The sequence below is a fragment of the Melitaea cinxia genome, chromosome 2 (assembly GCF_905220565.1).
Source record: "Melitaea cinxia chromosome 2, ilMelCinx1.1, whole genome shotgun sequence".
Taxonomy (NCBI): Eukaryota; Metazoa; Arthropoda; class Insecta; order Lepidoptera; family Nymphalidae; genus Melitaea; species Melitaea cinxia.
The window spans coordinates 15,448,128-15,469,240 of record NC_059395.1 but is presented as its reverse complement, the minus strand read 5'-3'; the positions used below and the strand labels follow the sequence as shown (position 1 = coordinate 15,469,240).

Here is a 21,113-nt window from a genome sequence, read left to right as displayed (position 1 = left end):
AAACATAACATAATATAGATAATATTGTTTAAAAAAATTGTTAACAAAAACAAAATATTGATTCTAAATTATAGTAGTTTATGTTTTAGTACTATCTACTCGAAAATAGATGGCCGTAGAATGAAAAAATTAAATACTTCAACCTAATATATATATATAAACTTTTTCGTGTTAAAATGTCTAATTTAGTATAAAACCAGTGAAAGTGTTATTTTCGTATAATTGTCACTTTTGTTACTAATGTATAATTTAATATTTTTACATTTTTTTCAAAATTACATCTAGTGAACAGACAAATAATAATAAAAATATAACATTTAAAATGCCGAATAATAAAGTCGGACCTGATGAGAGCCATGAATCGCGGAACCAACGCCACCTGCAAGTCGTGTATTCGAGGCAAACTCGAGAGCGACAAGTATTTATGCAAGAACTTAAGGAGATTCGTAGACGAAAGGAAAAGAATATGATAAAAACAATTAAAGGATTAATTGGTCCGACATGGTTGCAAGCTCTTAGTGTTCCGCAAAGAAAGGCGTTGGATTCTTTGGAATTCTCTATTTATCAAGATATATTGGAAGGTCGACCTGTAAGGACCGCGACTATCATGCGACAACTAGGATTATACCCACGACCAAATCACATTGATCTCATGAATTGTGTTTATTTAGGCCGAAACGATCCAAAAGAAATGTTAGCTCAATTATTTCTCATGACCTATGGACATCCAATAGAAGGGAAAAGAGCTTCGTATTGTCTTAATTCGAGACTAATTTTATCAGGAATACTTTATTTGGGCCTTGAAAACTTATTAGAACTATTAAAAAAACGATTCCATGCGGAAGTTGTAATAGATTCTCCAGAACCTAAACCCAAATTAAAAAGTCTTTCTCCATTAAAATCGCCGTATTTGCAAGATATGATTGCGGTACTATATTTGCCAGCGAAAAGAAAACCGTTTAAACCGGCGCCTCTTCCCAATTTAGATGACTTAAACGAGCCATATGAGGAAGACCCACCAATACCTAAACCTCCACCTCCACCACCACCACCTCCACCACCGAAAAAAAGGTTACCACGTTCCTATTGTGACAAACTAGCAGGCATTATGAATATAGAACCCTATTCTTCCGTTACCGCGGTCGCTGTGAAAACTGTTACTAAAAGAAGCCAAGTTCATAAGCTCCGTGGTTCTAAGATGTGCGTTGAACTAAAGAAAACGTATGGAATAAGTATGACACGTCCGAATAAAGGTGGAAGGAGGAAAAAATTGGTTGCTCCAAGCACTGGAATTGCTAATGCTCAGTACCAAATTAACGGAGTTCATAAAGTACACGGAAAAACCGTATTCGTGCTTGGTAATGTTTCTATATTGCCACCAGATGGTGATCTGATTAATGGTGGTTATAGATACATCGGCGGGGAATACATCAACATACATTGCGGTTTCCGTGCAAAACCGCCACCTCCGAAACCTGACCCTTGTGATTGCGTCAAGAAATGGAACGATGCCGTATTTAAATACGTGAAAGAAAATAAATGTCAATGTGGACATCACTATGATTATGGAAATGAAGGTACATTCCCACCAGAAGAACTACCATACTTTAAAAAAGCAACAAAATTTTCTCCTTATCAATTCAACTATCAAACTATTTACAATCTTGATGAGAAACATCTTTATATTGAAAAAGAATTTAAAAGAATATGGGACACAGACAGTGCGCTTCATGTGGGTGAAGGTGTGGCTCTCGAAAAAAAAGATAAAAAAAAGAAAAAAGCTAAAAGGTCTTCTACGACATGTCTCGGCGATCATCCGAAACCAGAAGACTATTTGAAATGTGCATTGCGACAGATGAGACGCATAAATATTGCAGCTAAGCTACCAGATGTTCATTTAGTTCCAGAGTTGAAGGAGTGGATGAGGAAACGAATTTATGGACCTTTTAAACGTCATGAGAAAAAAGAAATGCTACGTAAGAGCATATCATTTTGGCAAACGTTCTTAACGCTAGCACAAAAGGATTTCGGACATGTATCGCCTAAGAGAGATTCTACTTACGCTGGCCACACAACTTGGGTACATAAACAAGAGTTAAATGATAAATTTCAGAAATTTACTCACCAGTATAAATTAGAATTATATAGATCATATGCAAATATAAACAATTTATTGTGGCCGACAATGTGCCAAGCCGAATTCCCAGATAAGAAATTTCGAGAAATATATTTTTCATACCTTTTTGGGTGTATAGAAGATCTGCATCTAATGCATCCTTACAGTTCAAAGGAAGCGATGGAGCGTAAGTTTACCATTGCCAGGAAGCGATATTGCTGTCCTCCAGACGGTTATGAACCAGAAACTTAAATCTTTAAATTGAATCATAACAGTAAATTTAAAAAAAAATCTCTTTTATTCTTATAGTTTTATTATATACTGTTATTATGTTAGCTCCTGTACCTAGTTTTTTTAATTACTGTTTTGAAAGCAAACGTACTTTGAAATCAATGAAAAACAAATGATTTTCCAAATTATAACTTCCTTGTATAATATAAAACTAGCGAAGTAAAATTTATGTAAGTATTTATTTCTGTAAACTTTTATTTAAACAAATCTCGATAAACAAGCTTTGTCGTCCATATGTTATAATCTTTTGAATAGATTTAATAAAAGTATTATAATATGAAGGAAATTATTCAAACGGAAATACCAACACGTCTTGATTAAATTTAAATACATAAACAATTTTTCTTTACATATTGAACAAATAATTTGGTATTTTGACAAGAGATGTTTTATTAATATCATCCAATGTCGACAGTATGGGGAAATCCAAACTCTTCTTCTTCTTTCAAAAAGCTAAACTCATATAAGATTAAAACTATAGATGCCATAGCAAACGTTAGTTTTTTTTAATAATTTTGACAATAAAAAATCAATTATAGGTCATAAAAACTAAACTATCATTTTTATAGCGACAGCGATTTAATGAAAGGCTCAATTAATTTATTAATAAAGTCAAAATTTGTACCCTATAACACTAATACAAATACATATATACACAATATAAATACAGAATACATAATATAAATACAGACATAATAGCGTTTTTACTTCATAATCCATAGGAAATAATTTTTAAAATGCGTCAAAGTTGTGTCTTAGTCTAGAAATTCATTTGTAGTGTTAATTCAATTTTTTCTTTCAAAATAACTAAGAATAAACATCTAACGCAGGTGAAGGCATAATCGCGTAGTTCTGGCTTTGTCTGAGATGTATGCACCTTTGTGTTACTGTCAATGTTTTCGCTTTCTTGTCTTATTTTTAACCGACTTCCAAAAAAGGAGGTTCTTAATTCGACTGTATTTTTTTAAATGTATTTTACTTCAGAACTTTTGACTGGGTGGACCGATTTCGATAAAAAAAAATTTAATCGAAAAATGGTGCGTGTCATTTGGTCCCATTTAAATTTGTTTGAAATCTAACAACTACTTTTCTAGTTATATCTCATTCATTACAGCCTATACAGTCCACTGCTGGACACAGGCCTCCACAAGTTTACGCCAAAAATAACGTGAACTATGTGTTTTGAGTTATATCTAATAATGCATTTTTACTTGACTATTTTTTCGTCGACCTACGTTGTATTATACCGCATAACTTTTAACTTGGTGTACCGATTTTGATGATTTTTAATTTAATCGAAAGCTAGTGTTTAAGATATGATCACGTTTAAATTTCATCGAGATCTGATTAAAACTTTTTGAGTAATCTTTGATAACGCGTATTTACTTGACTATTTTTTCATCTACCTACGTTGTATTACTTGTCGATGTAATTGAAGTCGGTTTTTTTTTCGTATTGTAAGATACAAGAACGTGCAATAAAAAGAATTCGATTAGTCTTCTGGTTCAGCTAAAATACGTCGATCCTGAATTATTTAAAGCACGACCACGTCAAGCTCAATGCAAAAAGGGGGCCAACATTTTTTAAAAAGTAGTTTGGCAAAAAAACGTACGGCTCACCAGATCCTATATGATTACCGCCTGCAACACCAAAAGCATTGCAAGCGTGATGCCGACCCTATCTCTATATTATTATATTTTATGTCATTATTTCCATTTGAAGAAATTAAGATTTAATTTAGTTCTACAGCCATAATTTTGATAAGTCAAATTGGGTGGCCCCAGCTACCACTTTGGCGGGTAGCTCCTGTCATTTATTCGAAAGTCTAATTCTTTTGGAAAATTCATAAAAATGTTAACCGGAAACACTATAACAAAAAAAAATTACATTGTCAAAACTTTTTTCACATAATTGTGTTTGATCGCAAATGAGAAAAAACCGACATCAATTACATAGACAAGTAATACAACGTAAGTTGAAGAAAAAATTTAACAAACGCACTAGTCGTCATTACGATTTCCGAGGGTCCACCTCGATTGCTCTAGGATTCCATCATCAGATCCTGGTTTCCTTATCATGGTACCACCCTCGAAATATGTCCTTTCCAACAAAAAAAAATCAAAATCGGTTCATAAGCGACGAAGTTATTCCCGAACATACATAAAAAGAAATATATATATATATACGGTCGCATTGAGTAAACTTCTCCTTTTTTGAAGTCGAAAAATACCACCAGCAATAATGGGTAAACGCAAATAAAAATCTTCAATACGTAATCCATAATTTAATGTGATAAGTATATTTTAATAATATACCTATTTAGGTATTTTACAGAGTTATGGCTTAAAAATAATTTTCATTATAAAACAACTAAGTTGTCGATTCCGTATAAATTGCAATGCATAAAATAAAATTCATAGAACAAAAAATTGCTATTAAATTTGTTCGAAGCATTTTCAAAATGCACTAGAAATTAATTTATGATGATTTCAAATAGAATTAATTTTTAACTCTACATCCACACTAATACTCGAGGGTATTAAAAATATTTCAATCTGATTTACTACAAATAAACATATTTGCTACAATATGATACAAGTCTTACATTATTATAAAATTTATAATATTTTAAATTACAAAACTAGGTTTTGACATAGGGGGCGCTTATGTTCCCACTACAACTCTAGTTCAGAACGAGCATAGATGCTAGTCAAATCAGTTTCAAGCAGTAGAAAGTGTTCACATTAAATTGGTTTCAGCCATATCCTGAAAGCACGAAAGTCAGTTTCAAAAATGAGACATATTTGTAAAACTGTCTTAACTAGCGTCTAAACCGTTCAATGGATATTCAACGTCTTTGGTATCATTGTTACATAAAAACAAAAAAAATGTCACGTGTGAAAACATTAAACCAGAATTAATTATACAGAATACTGATATAGAACGAAATGTTAATGTCATTTAAAGCATTTTACGTTAAAACTAAAGAAACAACATGTAACAAAAAAAAAGTACACAAAATGGCAGAATAAGCCGTTGTGATAAAAATTATCGCTAAGAAATTACATATAACAATAATCATTGCAAATTACACGAAAAATATATAAGCTTATTTTAATTGTAAGATAAAACGACCTCTAAGAAATGCTCGAGTCAATCGAATAGAAAATACAGAAATTAACGATTTGTGCAGACAATTTTTGTTAGTCTGAATAATAAATAATCGAGAAAAACACTCGCATCTATCTCCCATATATCCTAATGCGATCGATCGAGGGTAAGTGATCATAATTATAAAAGCTATAAAAGCTATAAAAACGTATTTAATTATTTTGCGATCGATAAATTAAAAAAAGAAGGGGCAGAAGAAGACCTTCGATAATAGTCGCGACGTCAGGAGAATGGAATCTAGAAAACTTTTAAAACTCTCAAGACAAACTAGCCACTAGCGACACTAGCGATATCGAGTGACGCCTCATATCTGTAGCTCCTGGTGCGAGTGCTGCGAGTGGGGGGAGTGCGAGTGGGGGGAGTGGGGCGCGTGCGCGCTGTTGTGGGGCGCGTGCGGGCTGCCGAGCGGCGCGGGGTGCGGCGCGCGCTGCTGCAGGTGCACGAGCGCGGACAGCAGGCGCGTGTTGGCCTCGTCCAGCGCCGCGATGCGGTGCTCCTGCGCCTCGATGACGCGCTGCTTGTGCGACAGCGCTGCCGCCATCTTGCGCTGCTCCCGCCGTAACTCCTCCTCGACGCAAATCAGCCTGAAAAGATATTAACGATGCGTTAGGATTTTAACTGAGGCAGGACGCCAGCCGAAAATATGCTGCTTAAAATCTGGAGCAGCCCGACTGAGGATGTACCTCGACCCTACTATATTTGGATTGCGGTCAGGGTCGGCAACGCACTTGCGGTACGTGTTATATTGCGTACGTCTGTTTGCCAACCTAGATGTATAAAAAAAATCGGCTTGTGGCTGTTGTGCTGGCGTTTGCGGGTTCGATCTCCGTACATGGCATACACTTGTATTGATCATAGAAATGGTTGCTGTGGTCTGGACTTTGTTCTTGTGTATTGTGTATGCTTTTGGACCCCCGACACGAGTAAATCCTAGTGGGGGCCGATGAGTAAGTATAAAGCGTTTAGTTTTATAAAAAAAAAAACATTAAAGCTCGTTAAGAAACAATATTTAAATACAATATAATGTTACAGCCTTTAAATTTTCCACTTGGGTAAAAGTTCCTTGTGTTCGGTCAATTACCGACCATTTAGGTGTTTGCTCAGCAAAACGACATCGCACATGCATGGCGCCGCACTAAATAAATTAGGCCAACGCCGTGCATGTTGCTTCAGTGCATATTTTACCGTGTCTTTAATCGGATGCGCTCATTAACATTCATTAACATTAATAACATTTAAATTTAATAAAGATTTTGAACCTATAGTTCTTTCTAATTTTAACATTAAAACATAAAACATTTCGCTAAGACTCAGGAACCCTACACCTTGCATATTGAGGAATAGGATGAGTTTTATCGGGCTCGTCATTCCACTTGTAGATGAAAAGTTCCCACAAAACGTGCATGTTTTTTCATCATGATTACGAGCTTATTTGGCTGGATAATTTTTCTTACCTGGATATAATAGCCTTCATCTTAGCATCGGTATGATCCTGACCAGAGTCAGTTGGCCCCAGGCGTCCTCTTAACATTTCCACTGAACATTTTAGCCTCTCTATTTCACGTTCATACTAAAACATGTGAACATTTTAATTGTCATTATCACTAATATTTAATCGAATCTATGGACGTTTTAAAATTTTAAAATAGTAAACTAACCTGTTCAATCGTTCTGTGGTGCTTAGTGCGTCGTCTTCCAGTAGTGCTGTATAATGTGTCGTCCACCTCATCAGAGCTGTCAGTTAATTCCCTCGCAGACTCTAAGCTAAGTCGTCGCTGTAACTTATCTCTCACGGGGATTTCCCTTTCAGGCCTTACTGGGACTCTCTCGCTGGCCTCAGTAGGGTGCGACTCACGATTAAACACTCTGGAAGGCGATTCACGTCTCTCTCCTACACCAAAGTAGTCTTGGTGTCTTTCCAAATCCTCGTTCAACCTGCTACTCGATATTTTTGCACCTGAGTATGTTCTATCCAAAGGATAATTTGTTTCCGGCATAGCACTATCTGTTAAAAACTTTTCCGGTGAGTTTTTTGAGTTTTCCATATTGTACAACGCTTTTTGACTTCGAGATATTTGAAGTCGATACATTTCTTTGTTAACTTCCTCCACGTTTGATTCAGATCTGCTCATTGGGTAACCAGAATCTGTCGAAATGTGGTGTGGCTTACTTTCATACAGCGACTCACCTCTTTGGCCGAAATGCTTAAGGTTAAGCTGATTTTGATTAGTCGAGTAAGAGAGCATAGGATTTGTTCTGGGCATTCGAGTTTTACTACTTTTCCTTAAACTTGGAGAATTGCTTGAAGATTCTTCTTCCCTTATTCTAGGAGAGTGACTTTGATTGTTTCTCTGATATAAATCCTCGTAATAACAATTATCTCTGGCGAGTTTTCGGTGGGTATTGTTGCGGTTCTGTTGGTCAAAGTTTCTACCATCGTCGTTAAAGTTGGAAGAACCCTCTTCGGAGTTAGTCTCCACATTGTCTGTGCTCAAGCCCTCCTCATCGATGGATGAACTGGATGAGCCACATGGACATCGTTTGGAGTTTCTATTCTCATTAGTTTTCTTGATTTCCTGCGATTGTCGATTATCCTCCATATTGTAGACAGGATTCGTGAAAACAAGAGGAGCTATTTTTGTATTGGCATTTGTATTAGTTTGAACGTTATCAGCCGTTGTGAAATTTTGTATACCATATTTCTGAATATCGTATTCAATTTTCTGTTGCACTGGGCTCTTTGGATAGAATTTTTCGTTTTTACTGTCATAATACTGTTTGTCTCTCTGTTTTTGGTAATTTAGCTGTGAATACCGGCTCATCGGTTGTCCTCCGTTTTCATACGGCGGGTGGTGGTGTGTTGTGTTTTCGATAGGACTAGAGCTTTGACTGTATGTTGCGATACTTTGATATCCAGAGCTCGCAACATTCGATAATCCACTGATTGAAACGTTTGAACCGTTATTTGTATAAGAATTTTTGTTGTTGTTTATTATGTTGTTATTGTTTGATTTCGACTGGGACATATTTTTCTTGTTCATAATTTTTTCATCTACTATATCAGAATCATCTGCATATTTTAAGAGATCAGACAGTTCGTCCAACGTCGCAGTTTCTTTCATAATGTTTTGCATGTCATTGGAGCAATAATTATGGTTAATACTGTCGCTGCTAGGTGATCTTTCAGTGCTGTTATAGTTGGAATTGTGGTAATGTGTTTGTTGATTGAAATTATTTGGTTTGTACCTCTCCTGGAATCGTCTCTCCAAGCTTTCGTTTAAACCATTGTTAATGCCTTTGGGATATTGGTCCGAGCCAAAGCCAATCTGAACGACTTTTAAGTTAACGCAGTGTTCCTGATTGTTGTATTGAGAACTGTATCTATCTGGGTTTACATTTTGATTGACAGGATTCGATCCGTATCCATTTCTCGGAAGCGTTGCTGAGCGTAAATTGAAACTGGGCGATTTAGAAACGGTCACATATGATCCTTTGTACTTAGATTCTTCAGCGTTGGATTTAGATGGGCTAATGTTGAACTGAACGCCGTTTTTGTTCATGATGGGCGAGCTATGAGCGAAATTGTTATTCAGCGGACCATTTGTTGGTACATCGACGTTCTGTTTCGTTGGTGTGTTGCAAGTGGGATCGTTGAACCTGCAAATAAATCGCATTAATTATTAAGATGTGTCGATCTGATTCTTTATGAACTATTTAAATGTTTTATAAGGATATACCTGAAGATATTATCGCCTACTGGCATCGGTCCGTTATCGTTACTCATTAACCTCTTATTAAGATCGTCCAAAATTTCAGACAATGGATCCAACTCCTGTAATAAAAATAAAATGAAACTGTTATTGCACGGCACTTCTTTCTTAATAGAAAAACTTTGCTGTGTTGTATTTTACCTAATTTTAAATTTTGCTATTCATTTATACAAAAAGATTTATAAAAATAAAAAACAATTTTATTGAATACAAACTTGTATCTTCCCAGTAGGAAGCTTGGGTAAGCTGTCAGCTAACAGTCCATGCAACGTTGCTAGTTGTTTTCCCAAGTCAACGTGTGGGGCCCATTCAGGATCAGCTTCTACTGAGATATCGCCTCTGGAACTTTCTGAACCGGTAACGGACCCTTGTGACGTCGACGAGTTTCGTTTGCTGCTATCTTGCTGCTGTTGTTGTTGTTGTTGTTGAGATTGTAATTGTTGTTGCTCTTGAGGCCGCGTCTGAAATAAAATTATGTTGCTTACTATATAGATTTATATAAACTATTTATATATTTCTATTATATAATTATCTACTATCTATAATTTATAAAATTATCACGAAAAATGTGACAAAATAATCTTAAAAGATAATTGAAAAGTATATGATGTGCAGACAAATTTCCATACCAAATAGTATATATATATATATATGTGTATTACGTACCATTTAAAAGAAATTATTTTTTACTGAAACACAACAGTGTTCAATTAGAGCCTAATAGGATGACTACGACGATACTATACTAAACGTCTACAGCGAATTGTGACACGAAATCAATCAATACTTACGGAGATCGCTCTGAGGAACGCCTTCATGTTGGGCGCTTCCTGCTCGAGAAAGTCGTTGAGGAACTCCATAAAGGCCTCCTTGCCTTGGAAGCGCGTGAAGTTCGCCAGCGTCTGGAGCGTCTTCGCCACTAACGTCAAGTTACGCGCTGCCCGCTCGTTCGGGTATTCTGTAATTAATATTCAAATATTAGCTGCAAATTTCACTTGTATAATGCAAATACACATAAATATATTAATTTGTACACTTGGATTTGGATAGGATCTTTTGTAATGACAGTACCTCATAAGCATTTATACATCCTTTATTAAAAGCTGTTACTGTATATAGACAAATATAAGTTGAAACATTGTTATTACATTACTTTTAGAGGAATATACTAATCAAAAACAATTCGAAATGATATAGAAATTACATTAAAAGGTTGTGTTACTTTTGTCAATTTAATTTTTGTAAAACACGAATGACATTTAACTCTTAAAGCTGCTTAATGGATACTTTAAAATATACAAACATTAAAATTCTTAATATTTAATTTTTATTACTCACCGTGAGTTATTCCAAAAAGACTTGGAGAGAGAATAGCAGGGCAAAGGAAACGAAGGAAAATAGATGCACTGATCAAGTTATCAGATATATCTTCACGACCCATAGACGAAAGCCTGAAACAGATTACATAATATTTATTCTATAAATTATTAACTTCCTTCCTCCTATAAAGGATTAAATATTTAATATAAAGCGTATTTCACTATCTAAAATTAAAAAAAAAATTGTATTTGATGACATATTCGCCAGGATAGTACCTGTGTTTAATAATTTCTATTTAAAATGCAGAACTTTACGGATTAGTAATATAATTTATTCTATTGTTGAGCCTGCGGTGAGTTAAGTAGCCAGAGCTTCTGTAAAAGGTCAGGGCAACGCGCTTTCGATGCTTTCCATGTTTCAGGCGTCCTATATGATGTGAAAATAGATCACTATCAGATGGGCTTTTTCGTGTAAAACAAAAAAGGCGTTTGTTCGAAAATAATAAAAAACCGACTTCAGTTACATCTAAAGCCAATACAATGTTGATGAAAATATATTAAAGTGAATACGCATTATTAACGATAAATCTATGGGTTATTAAAATTTAAATTCGATTATTAATGAGCAAAAGTAAAAGTAAAAAATTATAAAATGACACACATAAAAAGTAAGTCGAAACCCTCCTCCTTTTTTAAATCGGTCGAAAAAGGTATAGTTAGGTACCTATAGTCATATTTTTAAAATTTCATGGTTACTATGAACACTTTTTACTCTACGGGACTAGCTGCGATATTTATTTATCTCTTTAAACTTAAGACATAAACAGTTACACATAGTATCAAAATATAATAAAGTGAAAAGTATAATCGTATATATATATATATGTATATAGTATAAGGACATCCCGACGTAAACCACACCACGGGAGAAACCAAAGAACAAGATTGATCGACGGACGTAAGGAAAAAAGTAGTAAGGCGAAGACCCCAAGGGCAATAGGACCTTGGCCCAATAGGGCCGAAATAAGGTGATCCTGAAGGCGAAGCCCAGGTGATGAAAGCCCGGGTAAAGAGGGTAACCTCGAGGGCCGTACCCAGACAGACGCTCAGGCCTGTCAGGAAGAGCCATACACACTGAATCATACACAATATTGGTTAGAGTTCTGAACGTACCTCTCGCGGAAGGTGGCGAAGCAGTCCCGCAGCGGCGGCGGGAAGCGCGGCGCGGAGGCGGCGATGGCGCGCCAGGCGAGCGCCACGGCGTCGCGCAGCGCGGCCTGCTGGCGCCGCAGCGCCGCGCCGCCGCCCGCGCGCAGCGGGTCCACCTCGCACTCCGCCGCGCCCGGGCCCGCCGCCGCGCCCACCGCCGCGCCCAGCGTGTCCTGGCCGCGCACACCACACTTTACTATATGAATATACCTCTGCTATGAGGACACCACTGCGAGCCATACGCCGTTACTAATTTATTCATTTGTTTTATGTTTTATAATGATGGCTAAGAAGACGCAATTCAAAAACGATTGCAAAAAATCTTAGTAGATTATTGTAGTTATTAAATTTGTCTTTAAAATTTCTGTTGAAAATGTATATCGTGTGTAATCGTCACTGAAACTGTTTCGGAAGGAATTCGTAGATATTCATATTGTGTCACCCACAGTGGAGCAAATAATTAACACTTTGGATAATTTAAAAATTAAAATATACAATACTATAGGTGTTCTAATTTTTCGTTCGTCGTATTTGTGACTCCTAGATTTTTATGAAACGTGACATGGAATGTAATGAATGCTTTATAGCCTATTTTACTTTTAAAACTTGGGAAGTTTTATCCGTTTTAATTATTTAAAACTTGGGAAAATGGAGACAGTAGTTTTTAAGTAAGGACGCCGCGTTGACGTAGCGTTCGAAATATTTATTTATTTATTTATTTATTTACTCTTTATTGTACACCACAATATGCAAATACAAAATAATAATAATACAGACAACTTAAGAATGTGTAGTACAAGAGGCGGTCTTATGGCTAGTTAGCCATTTCTTCCAGACAACCCGAAAACCAGAAATAGACATTTGTATTGACCATACAGATATTTGTCGTTGTTTGAGCGTCTGTGTTTGTATGTCGTATGCGTTTCCGGACCCTCAACACACAAAAAAAAATCCTACTGCAGGCCGTTTGTTTGTGAAGCGTTTATTTATTTAGTTTAAGTAACGAGGTATCAATAACACATTTAGATATGTTAACGTTAAAAGTGGACAATGAGACCAACCTGCAGGTACTGGTCGCCAACAAGCTTGAGATAGGCCTCCATGCTCTTGGTGGCGAGCGAGTTCCCGCGGAAGGTGAGCGAGTGGTCGCCGGTGCGGCGCACGTCCAGCGCCACCACGTCCGCCAAGTAGCGCGGCGCCAGCCCCGCGCCCGCCATGCACAGCACCAGCGCGCAACCTATGTCCTCCTTCGCTTTCACACCTTGAAAAATTAAAGTCTTGAATTTTTCTATGGGGTCTATAATATATACAATACATAAATGTTACAATTATTTTCTAAAATGACGATTCAAGGGTGCTTTTGAAGCCATGAATAAAGTAATTTTAGACTTTGATTCAGATTTTATTTTAACTATGCTAACTTCTTCGCAGTTAAAGGGATTGGGTAGTATTTATACAAGCTATAAAATTTTTTTTAAAGTAGTGACGATTCTAAAGTGCTTTAAAAACCTACTTAGATAAATAATGTTCTAAATGGGAATTTCGCTTTACAAGTACCTAACAGAAGAAATAGTGTCATGATCTGTACAATATTTTTTCGTATATAACAGGCACATATTACGTATCTAAATAAACACGACTAAGGTGAAACTAACTGTACGTACTGTGTGGCTACGGTACTAAAGAATATAGCCACCCCCTCTTTTCCCGTGGGTGTCGTAAGAGGCGACTAAGGGATAACACAGTTCCGCTACCACATTGGAACTTAAAAAGCCGACCGGTGGCGGGATAACTATCTAACTGCTGGCTTTGAAATACACAGGCCGAAGACGGGCAGCAGCGTCTTCGGTGCGACAAAGCCAATACTGCGGGCACCAACCCGCCTGCCCAGCGTGGTGACTATAGGCAAAACACATGAGTTCACGTTATTTTTGGCGTAAACTTGTGGAGGCCTATGTCCAGCAGTGGACTGTATAGGCTGTAATGATGAAGATGAAACTAAACCAGCTAATCGAATGCTTGGATTTGGGTTTGAAATAAGCATGCCCGTACAATGAGGTAAGTTTACTAACCGATGACCGGCTCGAGGTACTCGCAGAGCCGGCGGTAGTTCCGCTTGAGGTAGTCGAGGAAGCGCGCATAGCAGTCGAGGGGCAGCACGTCGACGCACTGGTAGCGGCACTTGATGCGCAGCGCGGGCGGCGGCGCGGGCGCGCGGCCCGGCGACTGCGGCTTGTCCTCGCTCACCGGGTACCACCGCTCGTTGAGGTATCGCGACGATACGTCGTCGACCGGGATGCGTACTGTGCCTGTGCTCGGACCAATACAATATATTCTTTATTGCACTTAAAAACTTTTCATTATAGTCTAAAAATGTTATAACATGGCATTGTTTTGATTCCTTTTATAGAATGTCGGAAAGTAAACTTGTATCTTTGATTTTTATTTTATTTTATAGAGACAAAGTATAATTACGAGTATAATAATGGTGCCAATGCAACGCTATGGGCATACTTTATCTTTTAGGTTTAAAGGTTTTAAACACATTTTTTTGAAGTACAGTTTAGAAGTCAAGTTTTATGTTTATAATCTGTTCTCATATAATAACTGTTCTCTGATATCTGTCATAATAAATAAATGTATTTCTTAATAAGTCTTGACATAATTATATAAAATTGTATTGTTTTAATTAAAGGTACAAAACCTAGTATTCTAGCATTAAAAAGACACCAAGGAATTCTATGTATAGATTTCTATGTCTTCTTTAGTAAATATTAGTGAATCTCACCAACAAGAGCGTGTTTGTCCCGCTTGCGCCCGCGTCGCTCGGGTTCACGATAGACGTTGACGTGTATGGCGCGCACGGGCGGCAGTGCGCTGAACTCGTAGACCTCGCCCCAAAAGCAGAGCTCAGTTTTCAGCTTTGATGACGATCTGACAATTAAATGTCTTGCGTTATTTTCAAGTCACACACAACAACTATACTAAAATGTTTTAAGATTCAATGTAAATATGTGGGAATATTTTGTAAAAAAAATATTTTCGAATGCAACAAAAAACTGCTTATTTAGGTTTTTGATAATTTTTGAAAAACAAGTTAGTAAGCAAACATAATGAATAGTTTAAAATCAAACTAGTTATTATTCTATTCTTATCTTATAGACTTCTTGAGATACATCATAATAAAACATAATGAACTACCGACCCGCTCCGGCTTCGCACGGGTATAAAATATAATTATAGCCTGTCATTCACTGAAAAAATGATTAAAATCGATCCAGTAGTTTTGATTTATTCATTACTGCCCGTGGCCCGCACGCGTTAACTTAGAGTAAAAGCCGGCCGGAACCGCCGCAAACGCTACGTACCGCGATTTTTAAATCTGTAATATCTTCGAAAATATTCATTTAAATCATATGCTGTAATGGGCCATATAGATCTATATTAAATAAAAAATATATTTAAGGTATTTAATTGGATAAGGATTAATGCTGTATTGGTTAAAATCGCTTCGAAAATTAGCCATTATTTGTCGTAAAAAGTAAATGACAAAAAAATGTTATTGTGGGATATCCATAAGAGATAGGTATATACCATCGCGGAGTTTTCTGTAGACCTTTTCAATGTGTACAATACTTAGTACATTATTTTGATAAATCTCGTAGGGTTCAGCCTGCGTTTGCAATTTAAGCGAAAAAAAAAATTATTATTTACGACATAACATTAGAAAACTCAAAAATAACAGTATTTCTGGACTATTTAATGGATGTTATTATACAAATAAACCTTCCTCTTGAATCACTCTATCTATTAAAAAGAACCGCATCAAAGTCCGTTGCGTAGTTTTAAAGATTTAAGCGTACATACATGTGCAGGGACAGAGAAAGCGACTTTGTTTTATACTATGTAGTGATAACTAAAAACTAGAATATGTGGTCTGTACGATGACATACAAATATGGTCTGTTCAAGGACATAACAAAGAATTTCACGTTAATATTTGACAATAAGTAACCAAATTGATTTTACTCAGCTCTTAATCAATGTCAATTCAAAGCCCAGACAGACAAATGGTAAATTTTATAAATTAATTCGTTATTAACTTTCCACGATCAATCATTTCGTTTTTATAAGAAACTACCAGCTTTGTTTTGCGAGGACATACCTATCAATACAATAAACTTTAGTATAGATCAATTGAGAAGCTATGAAATCACTGAAAAAAATTCCATAAATCTTTTACGTACAGAAACATTATAGGATGTACAATTGTACATAGAGCTGTGTACGAATGAATTTCTGAAGCAGAGTGAAATCAAATGAAGTATGCGTTTATTATAATGTTGAATCGTTTCATGAATTACGTGAAATAATATTCACTATTTCATAAATAGTATACCAATTCATAATTTGCCAAATTTTTTTGAAGATATATTTACAACGAAACGTAAAGTACCGGTAAGAAATACGTTTAATTTTTATGAGACTCTATTTACATTAAATTACCTACTGCGTTTAATTGAACATTTTATGATTAATAAAAAAAGTATTACATAAAAAACTTTCTCCGGAAATTACTACTAAGTTGACAACTGGTTTGAAAGATATTTAGTGCTGTAATAAGTGTAATAAAATAATAAACGGACAAACGTGTCGGTAGCACTTTTTATGTGCTACTACATTTTAAGTAATACTTTTGTGTATAAGTTATTCATGACAATTATGTAAACAGCTTTTTTGTCCACTACGTATCATATTGCGAATTGTTTTATTATTATAATTTGTATTGTTCGCGAATATCATAAAATACGTTATGTTAAATATAATATTTTTCTTGTTACACTTTTGATAAAAACTTACGATTGAAATTACGATGAGTTTTAGAATATAACTATATCAATTGGAAACTAACCTTGCATATAATGTATCATCAAGGAGTATTTCACAGTAATATCGTTTCTTGGGAGGTATGGCTTTCGCCTCTAACAGCCACAGTTTAACAGTCCTCTCACATCTGCGCGTTCGCATCTCATCCGGCCGCGCTGCTTGCCGTAAACTGTAAAAAATATAGCTTTGATAATAACTTACCGGCAATGCAAGACGAAAATATAGAAATAAATGTGAATATAAAGTGTATTATATTTTTTAATTCCACAACGTTAATTATATCATTAATCTAATTCCTAGAATATTTAGTTGATAATATAACTAAGTGTTCTATGTAAGGGTGTAAAATTATTTAAATTTTTTTTATTGTTTCATAAATTATTAATTTTTAGAAGGAATTCTTTGTAATAACTAACTTGAAAAATCTATCAAATCAATTAATATCCTGCTGTCTTTAGAATCGTGATAAATTAATCAATTCTTAATACAGACCTGTATATCCAGCGGTCGCGCTCTTTTCGTGAGGCGCATGCGAAATAACGTGGCGCACGATTCTCAGCGCTCAGTGCAAAACAATGCGGCCTCCCCAAAACTGATGAATGTAGAGCACGGATCTCAAGCTGAATAAAAAGGAGACCGTCTCATTACTAAAGAACAACGGAATAAGAAAACAACTAGTATAAGCATACATCATTACCAGTGTATAAAATTAAACCTACAACTTATTGTCATTACCTACTAATTTAATGATAAAACTTGCTATTAAAACTAACTACATATTTCACTCTGGTTTTTTGCACTTAAGACTAATCTAAAGATACCGTATGATCAAATCTATCAAGCCCTAATTTTATTTTACAGAACTAAATAAATGCAAGATGGTCTTATCTCTAGTTTTTTATTGAGATTTGTATTGACGGGTTCACAAATTATGTATTTTAATTATCTAATAAAGTAACAATATGTACAAATTCACAAATACAAGTAGCAAAAGAAAATTACCAAGATTTGTAACAATTATAGATTAATTAATATAAATATAACGGTCAAATGTTTACTTACTTAACAAGTTATAAAATACAAGTAATAACAACTCAAGCAGTCACGTAATAATTATATTTCGTTTTAGTACCTCAATTATATTACGACTTTACTTAAACGCAATTTAAAAGTAATAAATATAATTTTATGGGAACAATCTACATGGTACATTAATTTAATTTGATACTGGTTCCTACACCGAGCTAATAGCGTTTAACCTCTACCTTACAAGAACAAATAGGCAGCTTTAGAATAGATAATCTTGTATTGACATTTGAACTTTGTAACTTGATCCTTGTTTGCGTTTTCAAAATATCCAAAATACATATATAAATACTTAACAAATCGATGTAAATGTTTTCATTGTTATTACATCGCTCGTTTAATTACTACATAAATATTCATACATATTTAGTTACTTATAATGGTTATATCAGACTAGAAAGACTATGAAAAGAGACGTCTTGCTCAATTTATAGAAATATTTGATAAAAATTATATCGCATAGGTACTTTTCCCATGAAAATGTATTCGAATGATTGTGTTTGTCCGCAGACGAAAATAAAACCGACTTCAATTACATTGAAACGTAATGCAACATAGGTAGACGAAAAATAGTCAAGTAAATATTATTTTGATTTAATTAGATTTTGATTAAAATAAGAATCATCGAAATCGATACCTAGCGAAAAGCTATGCAGTATAATATAACGTGTAAGTAATAACGTATAGTCAAACAAAAACGCATTATAACATGTAACTCGAAAAATACTAGTTAGATCTCAATTAAATTTAAATGTTACATTACACGTACCATCTTTCGATTACAAAAATCATCGATCATCGAAATCGGTCCACCGAGTCGAAAAGCTCTGAGTTAACATACATTTTAAAAAAATACAATCGAACTGAGTTCCTCCTCCTTTTTTGGAAGTGGTTTAAATAGAACGTGTTGGGTCAACAAATGTTGTTAATCGAATGTGTTGTCGAATGCAAGTTATAAAGGAAAGACAGTTAATTTTAAGCTGACTCAGACGTCAAATCATTTAATTTTTTTTTTTTTTACAGAATCAAAGGCATGCGTCATGCTTAGATCTGAGATAGTACTCCGTAATATTGCGATATAGCTTGGCTATTAGTTATCGACTATGATTCAGAATTTCGAAAGCGACTGCTATTATTGTGCTTGATTTTTAACGATACTCACACTACTCTGTATCTTTAAACGATCCTATCCCGTAACAAAGTAACTACTATATACACATATATTTTATGGTTATAAGCTTTTTAACCAATCGCAGTTAAGTCTAAATCTGTAGTAATTATGGTTAAGTTTTTATGTATTTCAATAAGTGTGTATCAGTTTTTATGTATCCCAGAACTTCGAAAACGGATAAATGGATTGTATTTGGCACATTGCGATATGTACCCATTTGAAACAAAATGTTCAAAAATATAACAAATTAAAGCACTCTTAAATCTTGCACCGAACCATAGTAGTTTAGAATTCAAAAAGGCTTTGCCTAGCAATAGAGCATTTAAAGACCGTCATCGTACAATTGTGGAATGACTTACGTTGAAATATTTTTAGAAGTTCATTATAGTTCATTGTTATATTACATTTGGTACATATAATAAGCGACTGGCGTACCTGATTAGGTGGTCCGAGATCCATTGTGGAAACAGCTTGCGAATGTGCCGATAGAAGACTTTCATGTGATCTGAAATGTAAACATGATATTTGAGCACATATTTAGGCAAACAGTATTAATTTATTAATGCTTTTTATTATTACTATCACATCGAATAATCTGTACATTATGTTAATTTTTGGTGTCATTTTTTTATATTTACACGTATTTGTCTTACTATATTACTTTGTAATTTATTTTATCATGAATAATTGTTGCCTCAAATACATGTGTTAGAAATATGATATTTTATAATTATACACCCAAATACTACCCTACCTTTCTCTAATTAATATGTTGGTACATCAAGGTAATTTTATCGTGTCTGTTGTCGTGTAAATAGTCAGAACGCCTTGTTAAATAAGGACGGGGCGGGGCCATACTAACGAAATTACAACACCCAATGTAACGTTGCGGCGTCACGACATGCTCTAACTGTACTTTTATGTGACCAAATATATTGTGGAATTTACTGATATATCTTTTCATTATTCCCTACCCTAATGATGTCAACTCCTCTTAATAATTCGGTTTTCTGTTCGTTCGTTAACAGTTCTAACTAAAGACCTAGCATAAGCAGACACTAATTTGTTTTTTTACAGAATATGTACTAAAATATAAAATAAAATAATACATAAATATAAAATAACTACTCACTACTCAGAAACACAAATAACCAAAAAATATATACCCATTTCGGGGGTGAATGAAACCGAAATCGTAGAACCAGAAATACACCAATATATTTACAGAAGAATTATGTATATATTAATTAAGGTAGAGTTTCTTAGTACCTTGAAGTTCTTAACGCGTGTGTAGCTGGGTGTGTAGGTACTGCCGCGAGTGCTCGCTCTCTTTCCAGCTTTGTAGCTGATTTTGTCCGTTTGAGAGGTCCTCTGAACGACCTCTTGGAAAAGAAGAAGGAGGCGAGACGAGAAGGACTGTGTTGCGCTTGTGCCCCGGGGACGGGTGTGCTTGGGGCTGAACCTCGCCGACATGCTTTCTCGTAAGATGTGTCTGTAAAGAAAATATATTATTATGAATTAAATACAATAAACCAAAAAAAATCTAAATGTGTAAAAATAAAATAAAAAAGTTCTTATAAATATGCAGTATACAAATTCAATCTATAATGGAAATACATAGGGGCCAGATTTAATACAAAATAGTTATAAATCACAATGTGTAACTGAGTTTATCATGCAACCGCCCGTATAGCAACATAAATTGTTAATTAAATTCGTCAGAATTCTCCGTATGTAGTTATCGGAAACTACAAAATGGAATTATATATTAGTAACTCTAAATAATATAGCTTTACCCCAGCAGGACAGTGAACGAAGAAAAAATTTCATATGTGTTTCTTTCAATCGCAATCAAAACTGATTTAATATAACCTTGTCAATAAAATGGCCGTGATCGCACGTCGCTAATATTGTTTATGCTGAATATAGTTAAGGCAATTGTACACTGTTAAGCAAAGAGTTCATTAAGCGAAAAAGTAAACTTAAATTTAAGCTCGCGAAAATCAACAATCACAAATGCATCTTTATACAAGATTCTTGTATAGTTTTGATACTGAAGATAGAAGGTTATTGAAATCTCATTTATATTCTTCA

The 21,113-nt window shown here is 35.0% G+C and overlaps 2 protein-coding genes across 2 annotated transcripts in view; one reads left to right on the top strand and one right to left on the bottom strand.

The window, feature by feature from the left end:
- The first annotated feature begins 322 nt into the window (after positions 1–322).
- Positions 323–2,368, top strand: LOC123662050. Its single transcript, XM_045596942.1, has one exon. The coding sequence runs from the start codon at positions 323–325 to the stop codon at positions 2,366–2,368; it is 2,046 nt and encodes a 681-aa protein (XP_045452898.1).
- A 3,514-nt stretch (positions 2,369–5,882) lies between these two features.
- Positions 5,883–21,113, bottom strand: part of LOC123662040 (ras GTPase-activating protein raskol) — a 132,338-nt gene continuing 117,107 nt past the window's right edge. The window contains exons 4-18 of the mRNA XM_045596931.1: positions 20,289–20,511; positions 19,455–19,524; positions 17,255–17,382; positions 16,788–16,931; positions 14,665–14,810; positions 13,949–14,185; positions 12,938–13,137; positions 11,841–12,049; positions 10,687–10,799; positions 10,140–10,306; positions 9,564–9,809; positions 9,316–9,410; positions 7,237–9,235; positions 7,033–7,148; positions 5,883–6,162 (exon numbers count right to left, since the gene is read on the bottom strand). Of these exons, the coding sequence (XP_045452887.1) occupies positions 5,883–6,162; positions 7,033–7,148; positions 7,237–9,235; positions 9,316–9,410; positions 9,564–9,809; positions 10,140–10,306; positions 10,687–10,799; positions 11,841–12,049; positions 12,938–13,137; positions 13,949–14,185; positions 14,665–14,810; positions 16,788–16,931; positions 17,255–17,382; positions 19,455–19,524; positions 20,289–20,511 (4,373 nt within the window). The remainder of the gene's footprint in view (positions 6,163–7,032; positions 7,149–7,236; positions 9,236–9,315; positions 9,411–9,563; positions 9,810–10,139; positions 10,307–10,686; positions 10,800–11,840; positions 12,050–12,937; positions 13,138–13,948; positions 14,186–14,664; positions 14,811–16,787; positions 16,932–17,254; positions 17,383–19,454; positions 19,525–20,288; positions 20,512–21,113) is intronic.